This window comes from Pseudogymnoascus verrucosus, assembly GCF_001662655.1.
Source record: "Pseudogymnoascus verrucosus strain UAMH 10579 unplaced genomic scaffold scaffold_3, whole genome shotgun sequence".
Taxonomy (NCBI): domain Eukaryota; kingdom Fungi; phylum Ascomycota; class Leotiomycetes; order Thelebolales; family Thelebolaceae; genus Pseudogymnoascus; species Pseudogymnoascus verrucosus.
In genome coordinates, this window is record NW_017263654.1 from 330,338 (window position 1) to 357,157 (window position 26,820).

Below are 26,820 nucleotides of genomic sequence, written 5' to 3' on the forward strand. Positions count from 1 at the left end.
CTTGGCTCACCGCCTTCCTCCCTTGTCCCAAAATATTCTGTCACCTCCACAACCACTCGGTGCCAACCGCAAAATTATGTCAACTTTGTCGCACAGAGTTTTGATCATGACAACAACAATTTCGCTGTAGACCAAATTTATGGAGGGCGGCATCATGGAAGTCAGCGATACTAAACGGAAGGCCACACGCACTCTACGTGGCTCGTCAAAGAGAGCAAAGATCGAATCTTCTGCCATTGGTAAGTTGCTAAGTGGTTACCTCATTGCTATTCTGCCAGATGCTAATGGGCAATAGATCCTGCATTCTTCAGTTCTGATAGCGACGGCGATGACAATTACTCAGACCAGGGCGAATCCGATGCTTCTCATGATGAGGATCTCGAGCCTACAGAGACTCCACAGACACCGTTCTCCCCGCCGCAGCGAAAATTCCCATCAGAATTAAAGACCATAAAATGCACCTATGACGGTTGCACGAAAACCTTCAACAGGCCTGTTCGCCTTGCATCTCATCTCCGGTCACATACGAATGAGCGTCCATTTGCATGCACATATGCAGACTGCGATAAAGCGTATATAGAAGAGAAACATTTAAAGCAGCATATCAAGGGATCTCACACGCACGAAAGAAACCACCACTGTGACTGGGAAGGCTGCACAAAAAGTTTTCTAACGGCTACACGACTTCGAAGACATCAAGCAGCCCATGGGGGACATGAACGCTTTCGCTGCACGGAATATCCGCCGTGCACCGAGACCTTCCGGAAACATCAAACCCTACAACGTCATATTCGTTCAGACCACCTAAAACTGACCCCATTCCCATGCACATTTATGGACCCGACTACAAACTTGCAATGCACGGCGGGATACGATTCAGCCGGAGCCCTAAGGAAACACGAAGACCGCCTCCACGGTGCCCTCCGATTCTGGTGCGACGTCTGCACCACAGAAGGCGCTCCGCAGCCAGCCGGCTTCCCCACAAACACCCAACTAGCCAAACACATCCGCAACGAGCACGCAAACTGTATCTTCTGCGACCTGCGATGCTCCTCCGAGCGCGAGCTACAACGCCACATCGAGACCTTCCACGCCGCCACCTCCTCTTCCCCAGCAAGGAAACAGATCCCATGCACCTACCCCGGCTGCGATAAATCGTTCACCAAGAAATACAACCTCGATGTCCACGTGCGCACCTCGCACGAAGGCCAGCGTTTCATCTGCGGCCAAACGGATTTCAGCAAGTCCGCTAAGCTAAGGACATGGGATGGTTCAGATGCCTGCGGGAAGGATTTCGTCTCCAAAGTCAACCTCGAGGACCACATCCGCACCCAGCACCTCGGGCTCCCGAGCACAGTCAATGCCCGCCGCGTCAAGAAAAACAGCATCGGCGCGAAGCCACGCAAGGCAAAGTCCGTCATGGACGACGCAGTTAACGCCCTAACAGGGACGAACTACGCCCAAGACCCCGTCCGCAACATCCCCTGCGACGTCGGGGAATGCGACTGGATGTTCTCCCGGGACTATGATCTCATTCAGCACAAGCGCGTGAAGCACGGCGTCGTTCCCGTGTTCGAGACGAAGCCCGAGATGCTGCAGCCGGATTTCGGTGGTATGATGATGGAGGCGCCGGAGCCGATGTATAATGGGCCTCCGCATATTAGTGATGATAGGGGGGAGTGTGAGCGCCTTAGTTGCCCGCATTGGGATCATGTGGTTTTATATGATGATTATTATGGCCTTGATGGATTTATGGGGGTGGAGGAAGGGGAGGCTGATATGGGGCTTCAAGGGGGGTTGGAGTATCCCGAGCCGCCGGATTATATGACTGGGAAGACATATGATCTAGAGATTTAGATGGGGGGTGGGTAAAAGTTTATATGGGGGGATTCGCAAGTGCTGCGTCTCTCCTTATTGTTAGCGATTTTTGAGCTTGGTAAAAGAGCACGCTTGGGTGTATCCAAGCATATATGTGTTTATGACCTCATGAGAATAGAACAAGATTCAAACCATCATTTCTGATCTTTGATTTCGAGCAACGTACTACTACAACCCGTGCTGCTCAGCCGAGCAAGTCTACCCTCCCTTATATAAGTGGCCAAGGCATACTTTGTACACAACCTGATCCCCCTTTAATCCCATATATGCAACCCCCCCTTTAAACTTCAAAAAATACACCAAAAACACCATCCCTTCCCACCTCCTCCCTAACCCGCACAGCAAGCCAGCCGTGACTTATATGCAGCCCTAACCCAAACGACCCCGAGCAACTATCACAGTACTGTATAACCCGTCCTCTCCCTATCCAGCCCAGGCAGTCACGACCAAAAGCCACTAGAGCACGACGCACGCGAAACCCCTACTCCCTCACCCCCATCAAACTCAACAACCCATCCGCCGCCCTTCCCTTCACCCCGCTACTAGTCAACTCCTCATCGCCCCCCGTCGCCTCCACCTGCATATGCCTCGGCAGCGGCGTCAGCATCTCCACCTTCTCCGGCGACGACAGCCCCTCAACATCCACATCCACATCCACATCCACATCCACATCCAGCATCAACTGCCTATTCTGGGGTCTGGGCGTCGCGGACCCGGGCTCCTCGATCTCCGAATCAGCCCTGGGGGGAGAGTTGGCAACGGCGGTGGTGGGACGCGCTGGTGCTGAACTCCGTCTTGGGAGGGCGGGGAGCAGTTCGAGGCGCGAGAGGGGGATGTCGTGTTGGTTTGTTTTGAGCTTGTACATTGCGAATTTTAGGCGGAGGCGGAGGGCGGTGGCGTTCTATGGGGGAATTAGTGGGGGTTTCTTTGGTTTTGGTGAGGGAGGGAATGGGGGGAGGGAGTTTACCTCGCGGAGCTCGGAGTCGGTGGTGTTAGCTTGGGCGGTTGGGGAGGGTGATTCCCTTGCGGAGTTGGGGACTGTGTCGGGGGACGTGAGGACTGTAGAGTATGAGCTCTCCAGTGGCACCTCTTGAGACACTGATGGTGTCCTGGCGCGAACGGATGTTGCTTGGGTCGACTGCATTGTCATTAGCACGTGGTCCTCACCCATTAGTAAAGAAAGAATAGCATACCTCAAGCCCCTCATCCCCCTCCGCGTCCACCCCCTCCACCTCACTTGCCAAACCCAACCCACCCATCTCCCCCCCGTCTGTTCTCGCAACCTTAACACTCCCCTCCTCGCGCCCCTCCACATCCGTAGGCGCCTCCTTCCTCTTCTCACTCCTCGGCTCCTCCTTGGGCCCAACAACGCGTACCGGCGTCTCCCTCAGCACCTCCACCTGTACCTCCGCAGTTTCCAATAACTTCTCCTTCAAGCTCCTCGCCACCGGCTCCATCTCCGCATCCCCATCACCAAACACAAAATCCCGTTTCCTAACCACCGACTTCTTAGGACTGCCAAGCGGGGAATTAAGGTGCTTGTTGACGTCCAGCGCGCCGAGGGCGATGCGGGAAAGTGTGGGTTGGCTGGGCGTCTCCATTTTGTTTTTTTTTGGGAGAGAGAGAGAGAGAGATAGGAGGCGGGTTGGGCGGGGATTTATGGGAAGTGGTGGTGGAAGGTGGATGTTGTGAGCGGATGTGACTGCGTCGCGTTGTGTCTCGTTCCTAATAAATCACCCACGCGTTAGCCATGCGTTTTAGAGGAAAAGCACAACACACCAAACCCCGCCGCGTATGCCAAATGCCGTAGCAAATGAATTGAAAGAATAAGATAGACTTACAAGAAACGTCCTCTTACACAAACAAAGTAAAAGGAGATCTTCGAACGCGGATAATATTGTGAGAGGAACTCTAGTTGTAAATGCAGTGATAAATAAGTTACTTATTTCCAGTCGCGTAAGCATGCTCGAAGACGGGAGGGGGGCGAGCCACACGTTCATTCGGCTGTTACCGAGTAACCCTGCTAGGTCGCTGGGGACCCTGATCGGCACCAGCCACACGTGATCTGTGGCTGATGTTCAAGGTCACATGATGTCATATTTAGGCATGTAACGCAGTCGCAAACCCCTATGCTCCCAGGGGCATTTCAAACCTGTCACTTTTTTGAGTCAAGAGTCAAAAGGCCTAGATGTGTGGATCGCCAGAAAACCATATATAGATCATTAAGAATATTCATGAGAAAATATCGTCACGGGCTCCGAGAGCTAAAAACTAAAATACACCCCCCTAGAGTAAACCGTACTTTCTTTCCTTCCTACAGTCGCGCTCAGCTTCCAGCTTCCATACAATAGATCAATCACCCCCAACGCCGCGCTATCGCCATCAAAAATTTTAATCTCCCCCTTCCAACAGATACCGCAATTCCCGCGCCCCGTGTAAAAATTCGAATCGACCCAAGATATTCCCCCAAAAATCAAAGCACTCATCAAAATAACTCCAAAAAGAACACGCCCCCCCCGTCCTCTAAATTTCTTTCAATAAAGATACATCATCCTCTTACAGATCCTGTTCGTTCATCCCGAACAACGATGTATCAAACGGAAACGGCTTGTCCGGCGCCGAGAAGTCGATGAACTGGTCCCAGGACTGGGAATCGTTGTTCGCCAACAGGTCGGAGTCGACCATCACCGAGTCGTCCACGCCGCCGACGGTGATCTCCCCGAATCCCAAGAGGTCATCCGCGACGCTCGCCCCAAAGGGCATCCAGTTGACGTCAAACTCGCTGGAGTGAAGGTCGATGCTCAGATCCATGCCCTCCGTGATATCGCTATTGGGTTCAGAGATCCCATCCTTGCTCGACTCCGGCGTGTCGTTCGGCGTGATGGAGCGATAGACGTCCATGTTCGAGATGGCACCTCCGGCTCCAGTCTCGAATTTCTGGAAGTTGTGCAGCAGATCCTGGGGATTGACAGACGAGTTGGCCCATAGATTCTCTGGAGTCGGCTCAGCCTTAGGTGCAGGCTGACCCTTGGCAGGAACCTGTTTCGCCGCTACTGGTGTACCTTGTTTCCCATCGGATGGCTTTGTCGTCTTGGTGGACGTGGCGGGGCTAGGCTTTCCGGTTGTGCTAGTCTGTGCTTTCATAGGCACTGCAGAAGCGGCTGCACCCTTGCTGTCGACATCAGCGGCTCCATCTGCTGTTTCGCTCTTCTTCGTCGTTCCATCTTCCTCCAGGCCAACCATCCGCGACAATTGATTTAGCATAAACGTTACAGGCTCCTTCAGAGGCTTAACATGCTCTTCTTCCTTGTGTTTCTCCAGCTCCTCTTCGGTCGCAAATGGATCGTTGAAGAAATGGTCACAATCGATCTCCGGGCATCCCCACATCGTTGGCCCTTGCTTAACTTCTCCCATCTGCTCCTGTTGCATATCCGGCGCGCCAGCAGCTTGCGGAGGAAGGATCTTCTGGGTGGCAGCTTGTGGAGAGCTGTTGCTGTTCTTCCTCTTCTTCTTGGGCGGGATATGGAGCTGCGTAGAGTCGATCTGCGGCGGTCCATACATGACAGGCACGCCATGGGGTGAGTTGAGGGCAAACGGCGGTTGCGAAGTAGTCGGTGCCGCTGGTGTCTGTGATTTACTGACCGAGCGGTTGCGAGCCTTGTTTTGCTGCTGCTGCTTCGCCAATGCCTGCTGTTGTTGCTGAAGATTGGCCGCATTGAGTGGCACGGACGGCTGAGGCATAGCTCCAGTGGCTGGAGGCTGGCCAGTAGCTGGACCTGCAGCACCTTGCGATCTTGATAGGCCAGGGTATTTGACAAGCACATCCGCAATCATGTTCTGGGCAATGTTCAAAGCTTCGTCGACATCTTTCATCCCCATAGAAAAGGTCTGTTTCGGGGTCTGCATTGACGGATCCTCAAACTGCTGGGCAACTTTGATTTGCTAGGACGGGTTAGTCATGGTTTATTGTAGGGAAATATACGCTGAAACTTACAGTGCGGAAGAAGGTTCTCAATCGGTTCTCATCATGCGTAATGGCGAACCAGCGTGGTGCCACTTTAGAGACATTTGAGAGTTTCGGTGCTGTGTTAACCAACTTGTTCGCCACAGCCTGCCTCGTGTTTTGATCCATCGGCAAGTCCTCCGGGGCCTTGAATTTCGAGATTTCTTCTTGTCTAATTGAGTGGAATAGCGTCATGTCTTCCGGCGTAGGCAGAGGACCAACTTGGGGTTTGCTCTGTTGGAATCGCTGCATGCTCTGGATATACTGCTTTCTCTGGTCGGGAGTAAGAGAAGCTACCTGCTCTGCCGTAAGATTGAACCGGGGCGGTTGTGGCTGTCCGGGCTTCTGCTGTTGGTTCACCTGCTGCTGCTGCTGAGTCTGCCTGGCAGCTTGCTGAGCATTTGGATTCGGAACCTCAACAACATCATCACTACTAGCTCGCTTCAAGCTCTTGCCTTGTTGAGGCTGAGCTGGAGATGATGCTGGCTGTTTAGCCTTTGCAGCACGCGCTTGCGCAGCCGTAGGCTGTTTCACATCAGCTGACGGTTGAGCTTGTGGTGGGCGTGTCGGCTGCACAGCTGGTTGTCCGCTCTGGGGCCTTGCCATCTTCTGTCCTTGCGCTGCTTGCCCTTGCTGAGCCTGGGGCTGTTGTACTCCAGGACGCTGCGCAGCAGCCATAGGGCCGGCCTGTCCAGTCGCTTGGGGTATTAACCCCTGATGCATTTGCTGCTGTTGTTGTATCTGCGCCAGCTGCCGTTGTCGGTTCAGCAATTGATTTTTGACCAACGTTTCCCTGATTTGATCGTCACTCATGCCTGCCAATCTTCCGCTTGGATGCGCTCTAGCCTTTTGGATGTCCTCCATGGACACGGTCGCTGCGCTAGCCATGTTCTGTGCTATTTGGTGATTCTGTTGCGGCTGTGGCTGGCCCATCTGAGCAACAGGAGCTCCCATCGCGGGGTTTACGCCCATTTGTGGCTGGCCGCCTACTTGGTTCATGTTCCTGCCGGCCTGTTGCTGCAAACGCTGCTGCTGTTGTGTCATTCTAGCGCGGACGAGGCCTTGGTAGTGCATCCTTTGAAGCTGCTTCACTTGCTCCAATAACTGGGGCATATTTCCGAAGTTTTGAGCAACCCAGGTTTTCAACTGGCCCCACCTCTTAATCTCCGGTGGTACCTGTCGTGGAATATTCTGAACCGCTTGTGCTGGGAACTCCATATGGTCGATTTGGCTAATGGCAGCCATATCTCCCATTGGGGTCTGCGGCACATTGCGGCCCTGCGCTTGCTGCTGGGACATTCTGTTCGCGATCTGTTGCTGCATGAGCATCTGCTGCTGCGGGTTCATTCCGGCCATCATTTGCTGGTTAGGACGTTGAATTTGCTGGCCATTTGGCAAAAACTGAGCCCCCATCTGGTTCGCTACATTCTGTTGTTTCATCCCAGCCTGTGGCATTCCCTGGTTGGGCCGGACCATTTGGCCATTCCCCGGCATTGGCCCCATTGGCCTACCCTGCTGCCCAGGCGGCACGACTCGCTCATTCCACTTTCCAATAACCTCATTCAGCTTGTCTGCAGGTAATGCTGAGAGCTTTTGGCGTTGCTCTTGCGTCATGTTGGCGGGAAACATAATGCCGGCGTTCTGTCCATTGCCTCCGGCCCGCTGGTTCATTGCCGCGGCGAAACGAGGGTCGATAGGCTGTCCGAAGTGTGCTTGTCCAGATTGGTTCAACTGTTGATTCTCTGCTCCAGGATTTTGCTGCGGTGCTCTGACGAGAGGGGCATTTAGCGTGTTCATGGCTGGGCTCTGCGCTGGAGGCATGGGTCCCATGCCGCCAGGTTGGCCGTGAAGCCCCATTTGCTGAGCTTTGGCACGAGCCTGGGCCTGAACTTGTGCCTGAGCGGCTTGGTTTATGCGCTCCTGTTGAGCTTGTTGGGCGTTGAACTGCTGCTGCGCCCTCACATTTGGGTTCTGCGCAACACGCTGGTTATTTGGTGTTACACCCTGACCGGGTAGGCCGGTGATCGGTTGGGGTGTGGTATTCCCCTGCTGGGCATTTTGTGGGATTCCGATTTGCCCCGCCTCCTGAACAAGATTCGCATTCTGGTTTTGTTGGTCCACTCCACCTAAAAAGCCAAAATCGGCACTACCAATCACCTGCTGCTGTGGTTCCTGTGGTTGGCCTCCGACGGCATTGGGATTTCCCGATCGTTGCTGTTGCATTGGAACCGCAGATTGGGGTCTGTTTGCTGCCATACCTTGGCCCGATTGCTGGTTGGCAAGTTGCTGTTGCCGTAGCTTTTCCTGTCGTAGGCGACTCACTACCTGGTTGCGATAGTACAAAATCAAGGGATCCATTCCCTGAGCCTGATAGCGGAGCAATGTCGCCGGGTCCATTCTTCCCTGCATGTTCATCCGTATGTTATTTTTGTCCTCCTCCGAGGCAGCGGCCATATACCTATTCGTCATCTCGAGCACCATAGCTTGCTCCGCCGGTGACAACTGAGCTTGCGTGCCTTGCGGGCGATTATTCATACCAGGCTGAGGTTGCTGCTGCGACTGTTGAGATTGTTGCTGTTGCATGGGTATCTGGAATTGTGGCTGTGCCTGAGACATGTTTTGAGGCTGCATATTGTTAGCCATCCCCATGCCTCCCTGTTGCGGTTGTGGTTGTTGGACGGGGAGTGGTGATGCCTGCATCTGATGTTGTAGATGCTGATAGGTTTGCTGGGCCTCCGGTTGGCCCATGTTAGGCCTGCCCATCTGCCCCGGCATGCCTCCTTGGTTCATCATCCCCATCTGCTGTGCTTGAGCCTGGGCTTGCGCCTGGGCCTGTGCTTGCGCTTGCGCTTGCGCCTGAAGCGCTGCTTGTGCGTTCATTGATATTTGGTTTCGTGCCGTCGTTAATTGCCCGAGTTTGTCGCGAAGCTGTGCCAAATATGTATCCTAAATTCCTAGTCAGCAAGTTCCTCGGCGCAAAAACCAGTGCTGTTGTAGCTCACTCTATCCGCGGCATTTTCGAAGGCTCCCTTCTCAAAACTCAACGCCAACCCGCACATCTTTTGTATGTCGTTTGCCACAGTATTGGCATTGGTTAGGCGCAACTGAGTGACACTATGATCTGTTAGTCGTGATGTCCAAGTGTCGGTACGCTCCATCGAATAATGAGAATCGGAGATGAATGCAAGTTCCCGAGACACTTACATATGCCACACTTGACCCAAGCGCTCTGTGATCGGAATGTTAGCTCGCCATCCTGATAAGGTGGCCGTCTGTGTCTGTTGCTGGATGTTCTGAAGGAGCACAGTTTGTATCGCGTTCTGCTGCGCCTGATACTGTGCTTGTGATTGATGCATCATCACTGGATTACCTCCAGCATTCCCCATCTGCTGGAAGTTGCCTGCCATCATTTCGACCGATCATATGGCAACCGCCGTGTGTCAAGGCCGTCGGCCAAGGCCCCGCGTCGTTGGACGTATTGTTTTTCACAGCCGTGGTCGTGAAGAGCGATCGCAAATATCGAGATTCGAAGTTAGGCCGAAGAGCTTGTCAAGGCGAAGATCCGGGATGTTGTAGATGTAGAAGTCGGGGTTTCTGAAATTGTCCCCTGTCAGCGAAAGGCTCTCTCCACCTACGGAACAACAATAGGCGGCAAACCGTACAATGCCATGCAAGCTGCCTATATGACCTCCAACTTATCTCCACATAAGATGACCCAGAGTTTGCTTTTTGCGCGAGAGGCAACCGTCGCTAGGTAGGCGAAAAGTAGGAGCGTTTGAGTATGTGTATGTCTGCGTTGTGTGCAGTCGTGGGGTTTCAGCGTCGTAATGGTGAGGTGGACGATGTCGCCAGCGTAACTAACTGCGAGTTTCTGGGATGTATTGATCGCACCAGTTGTGACAGGTGACAGAGTGTGTACGGGGGGTCGCTTCGAATCGAAGGGTGCGTTTCGTGGTAGGGCGTATGTGACGATAACAAGACCGTGACAGCGGCAGAGCGAGCGAGGACGTAGAAGTCGTCGACACCGGTAGAGATAGATGTGTAGGGGAAGAGAGATGATCGTAGATGAGGAACAGAAGATCTTGGATATGGGTAGTAAGGTAGTAAGGCGGTGCGGCAGAGTACAGCACAGTGACAAGGTGGTGGAGTGGTGGGAGTGGGCGTGGGTGTGGGTAGGGACCTCAGGAGGCTTAGTTTCGATTTAGTCTCGTTCAGATGGGGTTGAAGAGGTGGGTGGTGGGTGGTGGGTGGTGGGTGGTGGGTGGTGGGTGATTGCGGGCACGCTGGTCAAGGAAGGGAAGGGAAGAAGGGAAGGGCGAAAGCGAAAGCGAAAGCGAAAGGGCGCAACTGCGCAAGATTGGGTGATACGCAGATTGGCTAGTCTCATACACATACAAAGTAGACTACTGAGGAAGTACCTACACTAGGATAGTACATACACTTCCACATACAGAAGAGTAGAGGAGGTACTTACTTCGTACTATATTGCACTGCTCTTGGTGCTCTAACTACTCTACTATTCTACTACTCTACTATTCTACTAATCTAGTATTCTACTACTCTACTCTACTACTCTACTCTACTACTCTACTACTCTACTCTACTCTAATTACTCTACTATACCGCACTTATACTACTCTACTCTACTATACTGCCACTGCCACTGCCACTGCCACTGCCACTGCCACTTCTACAACTCTAGACGACGAGGCTAACGAATCGAGTGGATAGAAGCTTCTATTGTTATACTCACTCACGAGTACTCCACAGTATGTACATACAATCTCTGTGTATACCCTCACCAGTACCACACCACAGCAATGCACCTACATACCTTCGCAAGTACGGCTCCAAGTACGGCGTCTACTACAATATACATCCTCCCAACTCACAATGTTATTCCAGATTGTCTCGACCCCTTCCATCTCCGTTCTCTCTACTACGCCAATTCCTCTTTCCTGTCCCGCTGTCTGTGTTATCAAGGTTTGTTTGTTTGTTTGTGGTTGGTTTGAGTGTGAGACCTGGGTTCACTCTGCCACAGATCAGTACTTACTCTGACAGATCCCCCTTTGCATTTGGCATATCTCAAAGGTCCATCCCAATCTCAAAAGCATGAGGCCGCCCTTGTATTCTCCACGATGCAAGTTCCATTCGGGTCCCCCCCAGCGCAGATCCAACCCGGGCCATACTGACTACAGACGACAGAACAGTAATCGTAGAGCGAGGGGGTATCTATCGCTACACCGACTAGACTCCATATGAGAGGGGAGCAATCATAGGGCGAGGGGTATCGCTACACTGGCCTCCGTATGAGAGGGGAATAGAGCAAGATCTATTCCGAAAGGCTTCACATCTATCTTCCCGCAGTGTAGCAGGACTGAATCATGGTATCTCCTCGTCGTACCATACATAACCGACCCCCCCCCCCCATCGCAGGCCGAGTCGCACAAAACATTCCCAGCCGACCAAGGTAGGTGCCTGATGATCGACTTTGGGCGTTCGCCGCTGAAAGAGGGACTTCCCTTCTTCAACGACGCTGGTGTTACTCACATTTGGGGCTCCAACCCAGACGAGCCACGATACGTGCCAAACACCAATCACCCGCATAAGATCGCATGTCTAAGCCCTCGACATGCAAAATTTTCCTCTCCTCCAGCTATGCTGACAGTAAAGTCAACGGCTTCATAGGAGGGGGACTTCCACTGTACTTTCACTTCAGTTCAGTGGTGCAGTAGTAGTGGTTGCTAGAAGAGTCGTGACACGACAATCATTGCGGTTTGCAAGGGTTGGGAGTACTTGGAGGTGGAAGCCGCTCCAATTGCGCGTTAGTTGGATCTGGTGGTGTTCTCGTGCTGCAGGAATAGCCCATGGGCTACCTACGCTTCTTCCCTGCCACCCCTGCCTTGCGCACCTTGTCTCTGGGTGTGGTATCTGGGGTGGCTGCCACGGTTTGTCCGTGCAGAAAAGGGTCAGCCAGACAGACCTTGCCCCCAGCCCAGCCCAGCCATCCTTCCCGCCTTCAATTGTGAGTCCTCGCCGATGGGTGGGTTACTCCTAACTTTGCCGCAACTTAACACGTACCTGACGCCCCGGCATGGATATTCTCCTTTTTTTTTGCTCTTCTGATGAAATGGCCGCGCAGCAAAAGAGAGAACGTTTATTTGGGGGAGGCAGAGCCGGGAGAGCCACAGATTAGGAGACATGGGAGGCAGGCATGGGAGGCAGGGTACTGTTGGTCTCAGACAGACTGGACGAGGGTGACGGGGCCAATGGAATGGCTGGCAATCGTCCCCTCCTGTCCCCTTGGCACACCTTGGGAACATCAAACATCCAAGTAGCACAAGCGCAGCCCAAAGCGATTTCAAGCCATTTCCTAGATTGGGTATGGTGCGGTGGATGGAGCAGATCGAATTAACAGGGCATGAAATTATTGTTGAGAGACATGTAAAATATCGATTGAAATACTTGGTAATTGTTATGCGCGCGACGAAAGAGAACGGACGATCGGGGGTTGGATGACCAGGTCAGCGACGGGGGGGGAAGAACAGACGAGGAAAATATTTATCTCTGGACTGCCTAGCTGGCTGGCTGGCGGGGGGTGGGGGTGGGGGGTTGGTAGGTGACAGTGGGTGACAGCGCATGCGCCCTCGAGGGAGAGGGACTGCGGTCAGTCCTAATCGAGGCAAGGACACAAGTAATAAATAGACGGGGACATCGATCCCGCGGCGGCAACGAAGGCTCAACGGACAGTCGCTATAGGCGCAAAGTATGATGTGGATACATGGGATTAGTCGCGCGACATGTAGGCGAAACAAAGTACGAGTAGTAACTAACTGTACATGCACGAAGAGAGGAGACAGTTAGTTGTTGCTCTCTCCTTTTTACACGCGAAACTCCTCAGCTAACTTAGAAACCCCATCGTCTCTCCTATCCCATCCATCTACACTCGCTTCAAGTTGCAATATCAACGCCCACCCACCCAATACCCAAAAAGCCAATACTACTCCACCCCCTTAGCGTTCCGGTCAGGACAAGTCGCGCCAACCTCTACACTAACTCCTAACACCCCTAACACTCCTAACACTCCCTACTAATGGCTACCCAGCAAAAGAGGTTGGCGCTGGCGCGGACGGCAGTCGGGTGCATTTTAGTGGACGAGGCAGCCAACCAGCGGTGGGCGAAAGACGTTTTTTGGGATTGAGATTGGGCGAGCGAGCCGGAGGGGGACAAGGGGGGGCGGTGACGGGAAAGGTAATGACGGCGGGGACCAGGCGATGGGGCGGGTGTGGGCCATGGTTGGGGGGGTACACACGCACGCACGCTGGTGGTGGATGTCGTGAAGTTCGTAGGCGCAGGGCAGTGGTTTTAAACTGCTGTGAGATTGATCTGGATTGTTGTTTCTGTGCTTGGAATTGTATCTTGCCACACAGCTAGAAAATAAATAGTCAGAGGTGGATTGTTTTTTGGCCAGCGTCAAGGTTCTTTTGTGAGATGTATATGTATAGCAGTGCCAATTAAGGTTGGGGAGGCAGGGCCGCCGGTACTTGAGCGCTGGTGCAGCGGACACCTCGCAAGTTACGGGTACTGAGTAATCTACACTCTATCCAGCACAGGATTGTAGAGTACCGTGATTGTGACGGTAGAACGAGAGTACGGTTACAGCAGCGGCACATGATTTAGAGGACACGGGAGAAACTGCACCGAAAATCTATATACTGAGGTGCAGCACTATAGAATACATAGAGTACTCTCTAACAAGTATCGCACACACACATCTTGTTTCTACAATGTGTCCTTCAGTATGCCTCCCATCCATCCATGTAGTCGTCGTCCACTGCGAAAATTCAACAAGGCGACAACGAGAAGGGAGGAAAGGAACGAAGAAGGGGGACGCTGGACCCACCAATAATATCGCCAGCCCATGTCAGGCTGGCACCTCACTCACTCTCCCCGGCCTCAACCACTCACACCGACTACTCCCCCATCCCCCCCCCAGTCCAAATTACTTTCGTACCTGGGCCCTCACGTGGCGGGTACCGGGAATAGCAAATGCGGGGAGGTAGGGAGGGAGGCGGGCAGATGGGGGGTGGGTGAGATCTCTAGGTCCCCGTCGTCGTTGTTATTGTTGTTGCTGGAATTGAGGGCGCGATGACAACTAGGGATATTAGTTACGCGTAACCAGAGAGAGGATAGGGGAATTACGGTATATAGGAATTGGCATTGCGCCCCTCCTTTGGAGCTGTGAGCAGTTGGCGGTATTACGAGAGGGAAAAGAGTATTTGGCATTCCTCTCTTCCTCAGGATTGAGGGCTGCACGGCCAACGTACAGTATGCCACGGAAGTTGTATGGGATGTGTTTGAGACATGTTGGTTCTGTACCAACACGGTGTGACCTTGTTCTGCATATTTGAAGCGCCCAGATGGTGGTGGGCGAGTACGAACGCCTCTGAACGAGATTTCTATATTTTTATGTTGCCTTTCGAGTCGATTTGCTGGTTTGGGGTGAGTGACACGGTGTGAGGAAATGATGTTTATTTGCTTGGCTTTGGGGATACGTTTGGCGATTGACTCTCCCAAATCGTGAAATCGTAGTCAATCTCACAGTAAGTATAGTACGGTACAAACCCTCCACGGCAACAATAAATACCAAATCCCCCTAGATGAAATGAAATGAAATGAATTCCACCCGGCCGCGCGTTAAAATTCTCACGATTTATTTCCCATTCCCACACATTATGCAACGCTCCAATGCAACCTACCACGTTCATATTTCTCGTCACATCTGAATACCCCAAAGCGTCCTAGCGCCCTAGCCACCCCTCTCGGTTCGATCGCCAAGTGCGGCCACCACTCAACACCAGGCTCGTCCACAGCCTTACCCCAACTCCCCCACCGCTCACCATCGGCTTTAGAACCTCGTGATCTAAATGTCCCTCCTCCGGACGGCCAAACCCACATCTTCACTCCTCCTCAGCTTCAGGAATCCCAATCTCGCGCTCAGGACTGCTAGAGTTACAATCAGACCTTTCTCAACTACCCTTCTCACTCCCCAGAAACAAGACGCCATGGCTTCTGCTGCTAGGGTCGATGACTTCCTCGACTTCGTTGGGTCGTCTCCAACGCGTTAGTTGCAGCACTTCCTCCTCAACCACTTCCCCCACTGACACAACTCCCAGCATTCCACGCCGTCCAATCCGCCATCAAGCGCCTCGAAGCCTCAGGTTTCAAACCAATCCAAGAGCGCGAATCCTGGTCCACCACCCTGCAACCCGGCGGAAAGTACTACCTAACCCGCAACGGCTCCTCCATCGTCGCCTTCGCCATCGGCGCAAAATGGAAATCCGGAAACCCCATCGCCATGATCGGCGCACACACCGACTCACCCACCCTGCGCCTCAAGCCCGTTAGCAAGAAGACCAACTCGGGCTTCCTCCAGATCGGCGTCGAGACGTATGGCGGGGGGATCTGGCATACGTGGTTTGATCGCGATCTGAGCATTGCGGGGAGAGTCATGGTGAGGGATAAGGAGGGCAACTTTGTCCAGACGCTGGTTAAAGTTGATCGGCCAATCGTGCGGATCCCGACGCTGGCGATCCATTTAGACAGGTCATCAGAGTTCAACCCAAACAAGGAGACGGAACTCTTCCCCATCGCCGGCCTCGTCGCCGCAGAACTCAACCGAACGGGCGTTAAGCCCGACGAGAAGAAATCGGAGTCCGAGGCGGGCGAGGACTCGCACGCTTCCCCCCTCCGCGCCATGACCGAGCGCCACCACCCCTACATCATGGAGATCATCGCCGAGCACGCCGGTGTTGCAGTCCAAGACGTAATCGACTTCGAGCTCGTCCTCTACGACACCCAGCCCCCCTGCCGCGGCGGCCTCAACAACGAACTCATCTACTCCGCGCGCCTCGACAACCTCGAGATGACCTACTGCGCCGTCCTCGGGCTCATCGAGTCCCTCTCCTCCCCCTCAGCGCTCGACGACGAATCCTCCATCCGTCTAATCGCCTGCTTCGACCACGAGGAGATCGGGAGCACGACCGCGCAGGGCGCGGCGTCGAATCTGCTCCCTGCTGTGCTCCGCCGGCTCAGCGTGTTGCCAGCTCACGAGTCGGGGAGCGAGGTCTCGTATGAGAAGGTGCGCAGGGAGTCGGATGCGGATATCTCGACGGCGTATGAGCAGACTCTCGCGTCGTCGTTTTTGATCTCAGCCGATATGGCGCATTCTGTCAACCCCAACTATGCGCAGAAATACGAGTCCGATCATAGGCCGGAGATGAATAAGGGGACGGTTATTAAGATTAATGCTAATGCGAGGTATGCTACTAGCTCGCCGGGGATTGTGTTGTTGCAGGAGATGGCACGCAAGGCGAAGTCGGGCGGTAAGACGGAGGGGGAGGGGGGTGTGCCGCTGCAGTTGTTTGTGGTAAGGAATGATTCCTCGTGTGGAAGCACGATTGGTCCTATGCTGTCTGCGGCTCTGGGAACGAGGACCCTGGATCTGGGGAATGCGCAGTTGAGTATGCATAGTGTGAGGGAGTGTGGCGGGGCGGAGGATATTGAGCATGCGGTCAGGTTGTTTGAGAGTTTCTTTGAGAACTTCTCCGCGCTGGAGGGGAAGATCTTGGTGGATTAGATGGTTAGCGGGGGAGGCGGGGTGTGCTAGTGGCGGGGGAGGAGGTGAGGCGGTAAGTGTCGATGGTGACTGCTCCATCGTCGCCGCTATCTTCCAAGTATCGCAGTAGCGCAAGCTTCTCTCCAAACAAAAATTAAATCTTTTTTCTACCCCCATATTGCATGTATTCTCATTTCCGGTGCAATTACTACTCCATTCCATAGTACCTCCCCCATTCCCGCCTTACGTAAATCCAAACCCCCTTACTTCCAGCCACCACCCACACCTCTCTCTCTCGTACCCCTTCCCAAAGCCCCTCCATCAGTCTACCTCCACCAACTAACCACCCCCCCCATCCCCCCTTCTCCTCAGGAAAACTCCCATTTATCCCACCCTATGAGTACCCATGAAATAGTTAAATATGGAAGGCACGGTCTATTAAATATGGAAGGAACGGCCGACTCCAGACGGAAGGAACTACCGACGACCGGCTTCAGAAGGAAGGAACGGCTGGCTTTAGGGGGAAGGAACGACCCTTGAAAATATTTTAAATAGGGAAAGGACAACTGACTCCAAAGGAAGGAACGACTGGGTAAAAATAGAAGGAGCGACTGACATCAGAGGGAAGGAGCGACCCTTGAAATAGGGAAGGAACGGCCGACTCTAGAGGGAAGGAACGACCGACTTGAGAAGGAAGGAACGTACAGTGTAACAAGGGAAGGAGCGACATATACCTGTTCCATCATTGAAGCTATCTAAATCCGGTGTTTAGTAACGTTGGCGTACCTTATTTTTAGGTTTCGGCACTTATCACAATGCCGCCGCTAGCAAAGGGGCCGCACCTTCGATGACTTAATCGTTTGTAAACTTAGGAGTAAGTGCTTATTTAATAGTATTTATTACTTGTCGGTGGTTTTATGTGTCTATTAAACGTCCTTTTGTTTATTTTTATTGTTTATTATTTTTCTGTCAATATTTCGGAGATGTTTTTATAGCGTCAACCACCAACTAGTCTTCCAAAAGACACAAGATGCAACAATGCAGATCACCCATGAGCCTGGGACATTACTATCGAACCAATGGCCATTTAATTTCGACCTTTGACTCTATTCGACCTTTCCCAACCCTTCTTATGTAACTTAATCCTCATAAATGGGCTGGACTCGCTTGGCGCGGGGATTAGCCCAGTCCCAAGACCCCTTGGCAATGCTTCTTCAAAGACCAGTCTCACCCATCGACCACAACTCCCAGCGCCTTCATCCTCTCTTCCTCAGCACTGAAATAACAAGCCAGCGCTTCCTCTCCGTATCCGTCACACCTTCAAACTTTCTTTCAGTGACCCATTCCCTTTCGCGCCCTTCCGGGTCCCTCTCAACTATTGATTCCACCTCCATACCGTGCTCAGTGAGCAATGCGGCGTTATAAAAACCAGCCATCTTTTCCCTACCAGAGTGGAAGCCGGAGACCACCCAAGCCTTTCCACCAGGATTTAGAAACCAGGCTATGCTTTTCATCAACTCCTTATGCTGCCATGGCATCCACAGGCAATCGGCGACCAGGATAACGTCAAAGCTACCCTTGTGGCCCTGCACGAAACTGTCATCCTCAGACAATCTCCCCCACTCGTGACCTTCTACAAGACAAGTTGCTGGTTTCCCTTCCCTCCCTATCCTCATCTCTTCCGGTAAGTTCACCTCCACATTCTTCCTGACATTCGCCACGACCTCGGGCGCCGGATAATCAGTGATAACCACACTTTCCGCCCCCGCCCTCGCCGCCACAATCCCCGAAAGTCCGGTCCCCGCGCCCAGCTCGAGCACCTTCTTCCCCCTCACATCCCAGTCCCCCTCCTCCTCGATGAACTCCGCCAGCTGGATCCCAGCGTTCCATAGGAAGTGGGAAAAGAGTTTGCGGTTATCGGCGCCCTGGGGATCGGCCAGCTCGAGCTTGATGTCGCCGAAGCGAGGTGATTGGTAGATTACGGCGTGGTCGAGGTCGCCGTGCTGGTTGGTGATGTCGTCCGGGAAGATTACGCCCAGAGATTGACCCAAGTAGTCTTCTGGGTCTGTGGTTTCGGGGCCGGAGAGGCGGATCTTGTCGGTCAACATTGTTTTGGGCGCGCGCACTCAGATATATGCCAAATTTGATGCCCAACACTCAGATTTGAGATAAGACTCGTGCTTCCCCGCGCGACACTCTAACTGGATTTTGAAAACGGAGGGTGTGAAGTGTTGGGACTCAGATTTAGGATCATGTAGTTTCAAATACGATAATATATGGAAAAAGTCCTTGTGGAAAAAATATAATGTTACTCACGTTACCGCCTGGAAGTAATTTTGCGTTAATTGTCATCTGCTCCATGGTGCCGATAACGAATATTGTGCCTGGTCTCACCGCCCGCCCAACTCCACATCGGGATTAGCGCATGCGAGGGCCGCATCATCGAGTCTCCCCTTTAGCACCGTCATGTCCGCAATCGTTCCCCATATCGCAATCTCAAAAATACGATGTGTACTCCGCGGTCTTAGACAAGAAACAAAAATTACGGATGATATAACAAGCAACGGGACACACGATGCTGTTATCTTCAGCGCCCATCGGCTCCGAGATCTTCGCCGGCATCTGCCTCATCGTCATATCGCTCGCCGTCATCTTGGTACTGCGCTACTACCTCCCCTTACGAACTACACCCGCATACATTCTCGTTCCTATTTTCTTCGCCTTAGCATTACCGACGAGCATCGTCTTCCTGGTACCCATAGACCTCGCATCCAATGCCGGAACCGACGATGGAACAAGAGGCATCTGGCTGCAGGAACGCACACTCCTCGTCTCCTGGAGAATCACATACTGGCTCACCTTTGGCCTGACATGGTTCATCCTCCCTATCCTCGCTGAGTTCTCAGACGCCGGACACCGCGACGTCCAGGCGAAACTGATGTACTCGCTGCGCTCAAACGCTAAATACCAAGCCATGGTTTTCGGATCGGGTATCCTGGGCCTGATCTACGTCTTCATCTCGGCCGGTGTGACGCCGACGTCGTTGAAGGGGTTGATAATGGCGTTGGCGTATGTGTGGGGTTTGATTCTGGCTATTTACTTGATGGGCCATGGATTGGTGGCGATTCCTAGGTCGTTGTTCCGGAAGGCGAATATTAGTGAGAGTTTACGACGCATACAAGCTTCGGCTCCGAAGATCCATGAGTCGATGGATGATTCGATTGAGAGATTGGAGGTGCTGGAGGCGCAGGTTATGTTGCTGAGCCAGAGGAAATCGGGAACTGCTATGCATTTCCAGGAATGGATTGAAGAACTGGGAGAGCTCTGCAACTTGCCAGAGTCGCGGCCGAGGACGACGTCGCGGCGGATGTCGATACCAGCAGTGTCTGTACCGACGGTTATAACAGAGAATTACCTCGCAGATCTTACAAGATCTCTCACCAGAGCCCGTCACAAGCGCATACGATATATGGACGAATGGGACAGACTAGTTCAGAACTCCGTCGCAACCCAAGCTATCCTTGACTCCGCGGCTTCCAAAAAGCTCGAAATCGGAGCATCTTCTCCCCGCGCATCGTTCTTTGAGCGCCTCACTATCTTCACGCCATATACCCGTTATTTATATTATTACCACATGGTTCCCTATATGAGGATCCTTTTCGCCGGCCTCCTCTCCGTGGCTTCAGTCTGCATCGTCTGGTCCGAAGTCATCAAGCTAGTCAACTCGAACCTCTCCGTCATCTCACGCACCGTAGTCCACCACCCAAACAGCGACCGCGGCCAAATCGGCTTCCCAGGCCAGATGATCGCAGCAGGGTGGATCTTCTACATGTGCGCCGCAGCCCTAACATCCATGACCGAAGTCAAAGTCTGGCGCGGCCGCGCCCTCGTCAGGCGCAACACAGGCTACGAATCGGCATTCTGGTACGCCATGCAAGTTGCCCGTCTCTCCGTCCCACTCTCCTACAATTTCATGACCTTCCTCACCCCCGACGTCTACGAGAAGACGATCTTCTACAAGTTCCTCGGCAAACTCATCAACCTCACACCCCTGGGCACGGGTTTCGATTACTTCTTCCCAATCTTCATTTTAATCCCCGTCTCCGCTGCACTCTTCAACTTCTATGGAAAGGCGAAGCGCATGCTGGGCTTCAGCCTCGATGATGACAGTGATGACGAGGAAAACGCCACCGGCTACGGCACCGGCGGGTGGCGCGAAGGCCGCGACCTCATCGAACGCGAAGTCGGCGGGAGCGCCTCGCTCGCACACCTGCGCAACCCGCAAAACGGCGCGGGTAGTAGCAGCAACGGCCCTGCCATCGCTGCATCCAACCTCGCGTCTCGCTCAACGGCGGCGCCGAGGGTGAATTCCAGTGTCCGGCCACATGTTAATGAGACTGGGGATGAGGGGTTCTTTGGGTCGTTCGGACATAGAGTCAGGAATACGATTGATACTATTGAGACGCCTGACTGGATACAGGGGCTGAAGAAGCCGAAGTGGATGGGGGGGGATGGGGAGTCGGGACACTCGAGGGGGGAGGGGAGCGTGACTAGATTGTTCGGGGGGAATCAGGATGGGAGGGTGAGGTTGTAAGTATGTATTAATTTCTGTTGCTGGAAAGGCAGCGATGTATGATGATGGGGTGTTTTGATTGGGGGTTGGGGTTTTGTATAGACGAGCTCGATTATTGGAGTTTGGGGATTGCAGGAGAGATGACGGGATTGTCACTTTCTTTGCGTACGATAGTAATACATACATATTTTTTTTGTTCATAACCGGGGTATTCAGTTCTTCGTTGGTGTTTATACTTTAGAAACTGTGCTATAGCTTCTTCACATCTTGGCCTGGGTTTATTATAGAATTGAGGGAAACTTCGTATTAGAAAGTGAATCTAGTTTCTCTGGTTCAGTTTCAGAATATGGTTTTTCGCTCCAAGGAATGTTCGTAGCCATTAAACAAACATGTTGAGATGATACCGATGGTCTTCGGTATGGAATTACTTTATTGATAGTTGTGTAGACGCGATAATCAACACTCATCGCAGACAAATTTCGACCTAGAGATCCATGATACCAAGTATTAGAGGTCGGGTCGAACTGAAGTAGCTCTCGTGACGAGCAAGGGAGAGGGAGAACATGGGGCAATGGTCGGGCGGTGACAAGAAGGAAAGTTGACAAGATGGAGATGACAGCATAAATTAGCGGCGGTAAGAAGTATCAACGGTGGGGGTGTGAGGGACGAATCCTGCCCTCAAGCTCTTCTATCGTTCTGGCTGGTTCGTTCACTTCCGGCGCCTGAATAGTTTGTCGACACATTCACCCTGTTGCGCACGAGACCAGCCCAAACTTCCTTTTCTAGACTGTTTGTAGTTCAAAATATGGCTCACATCCCCACCCAACAGCCTCTAGATGCAGGGTGGCACTTAGAGCTGAAGAAAAGTATGAATTTCTATTCTGTTGTAGCGTCTCTAATGCATCCGCATGTCCTGCTCCCAGCGCATTCGTGTTAAACAATACGCTATTAACGCCCCTCATGTCATTCGTACAATATAATCCCAAAGTTGTATATCAAAAGCCGACCCTCCTACCAATCCCTCGCCAACCGAGACTGTGGCCCAGCGACACCCCCGTCACCACTTCCCTCAGCCTGGGTCTCCGGTAGCTCCCTCGCTCCAATCCCTTCACCACTTGCCTCACCCTGGGCCACTAGTATCTCCTCCGCTGTGCTCAGTCCCTCACCCGTCGCCTTATCCGATTCTCCTACGTCCCCGCCGCCATCTTCCTTCTCCGCTCCCTCGCCAGCCGCCGCCTGCGCAGCCTCCTGAGCGGCGGTTTCTGCAGCCACTCTCTCCGCTTCAGCAGCCTCCTCCCTCCGCCTCCGCGCATTATCTTCCTCTTCCCTTGCCGCAACATGTCTCTCCCCAACCCCAGGCCACAAGCTCGCCAAAAACAGCAGCGTCGCGTGCTCTACCCTCCGCACCTGCGACATGAACCACCCTGCATTCTGACGCTGACGCTGCTCTATCAACCGCTGCGCAACGCGCTGCGGATCCAGTTCTCCAGCCCTACCCTCCGTACCAGCCCCAGCCCCAGCTGCTGCAGCCCCCCCGGCCGCCGCGCCCTCGGGGTTAACTGCGGGCATGGCGAGGGGGATCAGGTTCTCCAGGTGGCGGCGGATTGGGGCCCAGTCGATGAGGCCCGTGTTGATGAAGAAGAAGACGACGCTGAGGCCTGTGATCATGCACCAGCGCCACCAGCTGGTGTTGCCGGAGGTGAAGAACCAGACGAAGCCGATTAAGCGAACGACGAGCCATATGTGCGGTGCGAGTTGGGCAGCAAGAGCGCCCGCAGCGGCGGGGTTGCCTTGGTGGCCCATCAGAACGGGTTCTGGTTGCGCTCCATGGTGTTGAGCTTGTAGTTGAGCCTGGCGGCGAGCTTGGGGGTGAGGTCGGGGTTGAGGCTGGAAATGCTGGGGTTGGTAGTGCTGAGGCTGGAAGTGCTGAGGCTGGTATATTGGTTGCTGTCCAGGCTGGTGGGGGGTATGAGCGGCGTGGGCGTGTGGCAGGGCAGTAGTAGCAGTCGGGGATGAAGTGTAGTAAGAGGAGGGATTGCTGAGTAGAAGGGCTCGGGGCCCACTAGGCGTGGAGAGTATGTAGACCGTTGGAGCGCTGGTGGGTGCAGGCTGGTGAGCTCCAGTTTCGGTTGGGCCAACGGGGACAGGTGCGTGCATTGTAGGAAACGTCTGCTGGGGCAGTTGAGACGAGGATGGAGGGGTTTCAGTCTGGAAAGGCACTGCTTGTGGTTGTGTTTGACTGTTCTGTTGAGTCGTGCGTGGCTGGGGAGTTGGCATATAAGGCGGAGGGTCTTGCGCCGGTGGTCGTAAGACTAAGTGTAATGATTGCGAATCCTCGTTGCTCAGCTATGAACAAGTTAGCACGGAGGTATATGGATAGTGGATGGGTATTCGTACTGTTTCTTTCCCAAATATATCTGCCATAGTTTCTACTTCCGTCAATTGGCGGCCTCTATGGATAAGCCTCTGGTGGTCATCATGCGGCTTCGTCTGGACCCTCTCACGGATCTTGGCCTTCAGTTGCTGGACAGTTGTAGCAATCGGCAGGTTTGGGAAAGAGAATGGACCATGGGAGCCCAACGACGGCGAGATGATATGAAGCGTAAAGGTTTGCGACGCCGGCGCGTCATTGTTGGCAGCTATCGTGGTCGCCATATTGATTATGAAGCGGATGATAAAGCGTAGGTCGAAGCTATAGTTCTCATGGGAGACGACAGATTGTTCTGAGAAGTCCCCTCAGGCCTCGCTGGCGCTGGAGCTTTTCGAAAGAGTCAGTCCTAAATGTTCAAAGCAGGCGCTCATGATATTCCAAAGAAATGCATTGGATCGAACTTATTCATCCAGGTACCGCCTTCCCTACATTTGGTTCCACGTAGCCTTCCCATCGGCCGCGTCCTCCGGCAAGCGAGTAGCGCCGCTCCGACAGCGACAAAATCGTCATAGCTTGCTCTGGCCCTCTTCACAAGCCTCAATGGCATAACCGCGGGCGTCAAATTTAAAATTAATTTATACAACCCCAACAATGCGCGCCCCACGCACGCTCAGGGCGTTGCCGTCGCCGTCGACATGTCTCCTCAGAACATCACATCAACGCCCCCAATTTAGATATCAGCAGCAATCGAGCAGGTTCGTGCATATGGATCATAGTGGGCATAACGGCCGTCGCGGGCATCAGCCTGGGAAGCGACCATTCTCGACAGGCAAGGGGGGGAAAAGGAAACAGGAGCAGGGCGAACCTTTTCACCGGAGGTTGGGGAGGGCATTGAGGAGTACGAAAATCAGATGGTATCCCATACCTGCAGCGCTGGGGATTGGGTTCCTTGGTCTCGCCCAGCTGTACAAGATCAATGAGCGGGAGAAGAAGGCGAGACGTGAAGAGGAGGGCGAGCCATACAGGAGGAAGAGGATACGGCCCACTGGTCCTTGGTACGTAAATCCTACAATTCTCCTCGATGACTTCTCCAGCAGCTGCTAACGTCTGGCGCAGGCAAGTCCAAGTCATGTCGACTCTCCCCCTTAAAGCGATGTCGCGCCTCTGGGGTCGCTTCAACGAGCTCGTCATTCCCTACTATCTCCGCGTACCCGGCTTTAAACTATACTCCTGGATCTTCGGCGTTAAGTATGTTCCCCCCTATCACACCCCAAAGCATCATTCCAGCTAACCCCTCCAGCCTCTCCGAAGTCTCCGAACCCGACCTACACGCCTATCCCAACCTGGCAGCATTCTTCTCGCGTACCCTCCGTCCTGGCGTACGCCCCCTAGACCCTAACCCGTCTGCCCTTCTCTCCCCCGCCGATGGCCGCGTCCTCTCTTTCGGCCTTATCGATGGCGGCGAAGTCGAGCAAGTAAAGGGTATGACCTACTCCCTTGACGCCCTTCTCGGAACCTCGCACCCATCCTCGGCCCCCAACCTCTCCTCGCCCTCCCACCTCTTCGCCCGCGAAACCCCTGCGCACCACCATCAGCACGTCGAATCTGAGGCCCTCGTCAAGCGCGACGAGGAATTTGCTATCCTAAACGGCATCCGCTACACCCTCCCCGGCCTCCTCTCCGGGGCCCCATCAAGCCCGCACCCCCCACCAACCGACGCGTCGACACCCTCCCTCCCTCCCTCCGAAGAAGAAGTCACCGACTCCCTCGCTGTTCCATGGTACAACCCACCCCGCCGCACTGCTCTCTACTACTGCGTCATCTACCTCGCGCCGGGCGACTACCACAGATTCCACTCCCCCACCGCATGGGTAGCTGAGAAGCGCCGCCATTTCGCAGGAGAACTCTACTCTGTGTCACCGTACCTCCAGCGCACTCTTCCAGGGCTGTTCACACTCAATGAGCGCGTCGCCCTTCTTGGTCGCTGGCGCCATGGGTTCTTCAGCATGACGCCCGTAGGCGCTACGAACGTCGGCAGTATCGTCATCAACTTCGACGCCGAACTCCGCACTAACTCCTTGCTGTCGGATAAGGCGGCGGACAAATCGCCTAATGGATATGCAGAGGCTACGTACGGGGCTGCTAGTCGCGTGCTGCATGGGCGCGCGTTAGGGAGGGGAGAGGAAATGGGTGGGTTCAGGTTGGGGAGTACGGTCGTACTGGTTTTCGAGGCGCCAGAGGGCGAGATGGGGGAGAAAGAGGGGTGGGATGGAGAGGGGCAGTGGAGAAAGGGAGGTTGGAATTGGGGAGTCAGGAATGGCCAGAGAGTTAAGGTTGGGGAGGCCCTAGGGTGGGTAGATGAGAAGGTATAGATGCATGTATATCGGTAAGACATATGGGTGGAATTCATGTACTCATATGTATGGCCTGGTACCACCAACCTGGTTCTTTGGTTATCATTTACGGAGTTTTGGAAAATAGACAGGTTGCCCATTCATGCGGCTCGCAAGGCTGTGGAAGGACTACGCATACCAGTCAGCTAGAGCATTTAGTATAACTCATTGCCGCTTAATTGTTTATAGCAAATATAAATAATATCAAGACCCCTAACTAGCCAATGCTGTGAAGATCACATTACGGTCTTTAATGGGGTTGAGGAGGCCTCTTCTTTAAGATGGCCAAGCTCCTTCTTCTCCCAGCTATAAGTCCGTTAATATATCGTTACTATTATACTTCTAAGAAATTGCTCCTGTGTACAGAAACAAAGTCTCGAATTGAAATTGAACGCCCGCTCTCGAGCTACATAACGCGTACACAAAATGACAATCCAGTCGCATGAGAATGCAGCTATCCTTCGCGCCGAAAAATGCCTCTTCCCATCCGCAATGATAGCAACTCACCAGAAGGCGCACCAGAAAATAGGTGGGGGGCTACGAAGTTGTCTTGTCTTCTTGCACTCTAAGAAAATCAAGAATCCTCAAATCATGTTCTTGCTCCGCCTGTGAGAACCAGACAAGCAGCCTGGAACAGAAAGACCTATGTACCTTTTAGCCACTGTCTGGGTTCTTCTCCTCTGGGGATTTGCTGAGGTAGATACGGTGCAGATCGGTGTGTACGATATATTCTTCTCATCAACCGGGAGCGTGAAGAAGCAACATATGGGTTTATTAGCGACCTCGCGGACTCAGACTAAAACAGAATGAACTCTTCAAAGCTGAGGGGTGGTCTGTCTCTAATGTAGGTGAGTGCCACTACCCATATTTTAATACGGGTATTGTACTTCACCAGGGCCCGGGTTAGAAAAATGCAGGTGAGTTGGGCTGTCGTGATAAAGGAGGACAAGGTGACGAGGTATTCATCCATATCTCATTTCCCAA

At 53.3% G+C, this 26,820-nt stretch overlaps 8 protein-coding genes across 8 annotated transcripts; 4 read left to right on the top strand and 4 right to left on the bottom strand.

Annotated features, from left to right (window-relative positions):
• The first annotated feature begins 52 nt into the window (after positions 1-52).
• PZF1 (Strongly-conserved Zn-finger binding protein (TFIIIA)) lies at positions 53-2,012 on the top strand. Its single transcript, XM_018270653.2, has 2 exons — positions 53-239; positions 296-2,012. Exons 1-2 carry the CDS (start codon positions 140-142, stop codon positions 1,855-1,857), a joined length of 1,662 nt encoding a protein of 553 aa, XP_018134362.2. The 5' UTR covers positions 53-139; the 3' UTR covers positions 1,858-2,012.
• VE01_01127 (uncharacterized protein) lies at positions 2,012-3,902 on the bottom strand. The gene is made up of 4 exons (XM_018270654.2): positions 3,720-3,902; positions 3,072-3,603; positions 2,846-3,016; positions 2,012-2,779 (listed from the first exon to the last, which is right to left on the bottom strand). The coding sequence occupies exons 2-4, from the start codon at positions 3,477-3,479 to the stop codon at positions 2,360-2,362; spliced, it is 999 nt and encodes a 332-aa protein (XP_018134361.1). The 5' UTR covers positions 3,480-3,603; positions 3,720-3,902; the 3' UTR covers positions 2,012-2,359.
• Positions 3,903-4,075: 173 nt separating this feature from the next.
• VE01_01128 (uncharacterized protein) lies at positions 4,076-10,129 on the bottom strand. Its single transcript, XM_018270655.2, has 5 exons — positions 9,544-10,129; positions 9,086-9,475; positions 8,884-8,995; positions 5,873-8,827; positions 4,076-5,820 (listed from the first exon to the last, which is right to left on the bottom strand). The coding sequence occupies exons 2-5, from the start codon at positions 9,289-9,291 to the stop codon at positions 4,435-4,437; spliced, it is 4,659 nt and encodes a 1,552-aa protein (XP_018134358.2). The 5' UTR covers positions 9,292-9,475; positions 9,544-10,129; the 3' UTR covers positions 4,076-4,434.
• A 4,509-nt stretch (positions 10,130-14,638) lies between these two features.
• Positions 14,639-16,675, top strand: VE01_01129 (uncharacterized protein). The gene is made up of 2 exons (XM_018270656.2): positions 14,639-15,004; positions 15,058-16,675. Exons 1-2 carry the CDS (start codon positions 14,809-14,811, stop codon positions 16,518-16,520), a joined length of 1,659 nt encoding a protein of 552 aa, XP_018134357.2. The 5' UTR covers positions 14,639-14,808; the 3' UTR covers positions 16,521-16,675.
• A 729-nt stretch (positions 16,676-17,404) lies between these two features.
• VE01_01130 (uncharacterized protein) lies at positions 17,405-18,816 on the bottom strand. Its single transcript, XM_018270657.2, has one exon. It carries the CDS (start codon positions 18,605-18,607, stop codon positions 17,756-17,758), a length of 852 nt encoding a protein of 283 aa, XP_018134534.1. The 5' UTR covers positions 18,608-18,816; the 3' UTR covers positions 17,405-17,755.
• Positions 18,817-18,983: 167 nt separating this feature from the next.
• Positions 18,984-21,366, top strand: VE01_01131 (uncharacterized protein). The gene has a single exon (XM_018270658.2). The coding sequence runs from the start codon at positions 19,075-19,077 to the stop codon at positions 21,091-21,093; it is 2,019 nt and encodes a 672-aa protein (XP_018134535.1). The 5' UTR covers positions 18,984-19,074; the 3' UTR covers positions 21,094-21,366.
• A 583-nt stretch (positions 21,367-21,949) lies between these two features.
• On the bottom strand, positions 21,950-23,908 carry VE01_01132 (uncharacterized protein). Its single transcript, XM_018270659.2, has 2 exons — positions 23,470-23,908; positions 21,950-23,418 (listed from the first exon to the last, which is right to left on the bottom strand). Exons 1-2 carry the CDS (start codon positions 23,725-23,727, stop codon positions 22,084-22,086), a joined length of 1,593 nt encoding a protein of 530 aa, XP_018134532.1. The 5' UTR covers positions 23,728-23,908; the 3' UTR covers positions 21,950-22,083.
• A 133-nt stretch (positions 23,909-24,041) lies between these two features.
• PSD1 (phosphatidylserine decarboxylase 1) lies at positions 24,042-26,046 on the top strand. The gene is made up of 3 exons (XM_018270660.2): positions 24,042-24,498; positions 24,560-24,691; positions 24,744-26,046. The coding sequence occupies exons 1-3, from the start codon at positions 24,095-24,097 to the stop codon at positions 25,813-25,815; spliced, it is 1,608 nt and encodes a 535-aa protein (XP_018134533.1). The 5' UTR covers positions 24,042-24,094; the 3' UTR covers positions 25,816-26,046.
• The last annotated feature ends 774 nt before the right edge of the window (positions 26,047-26,820 follow it).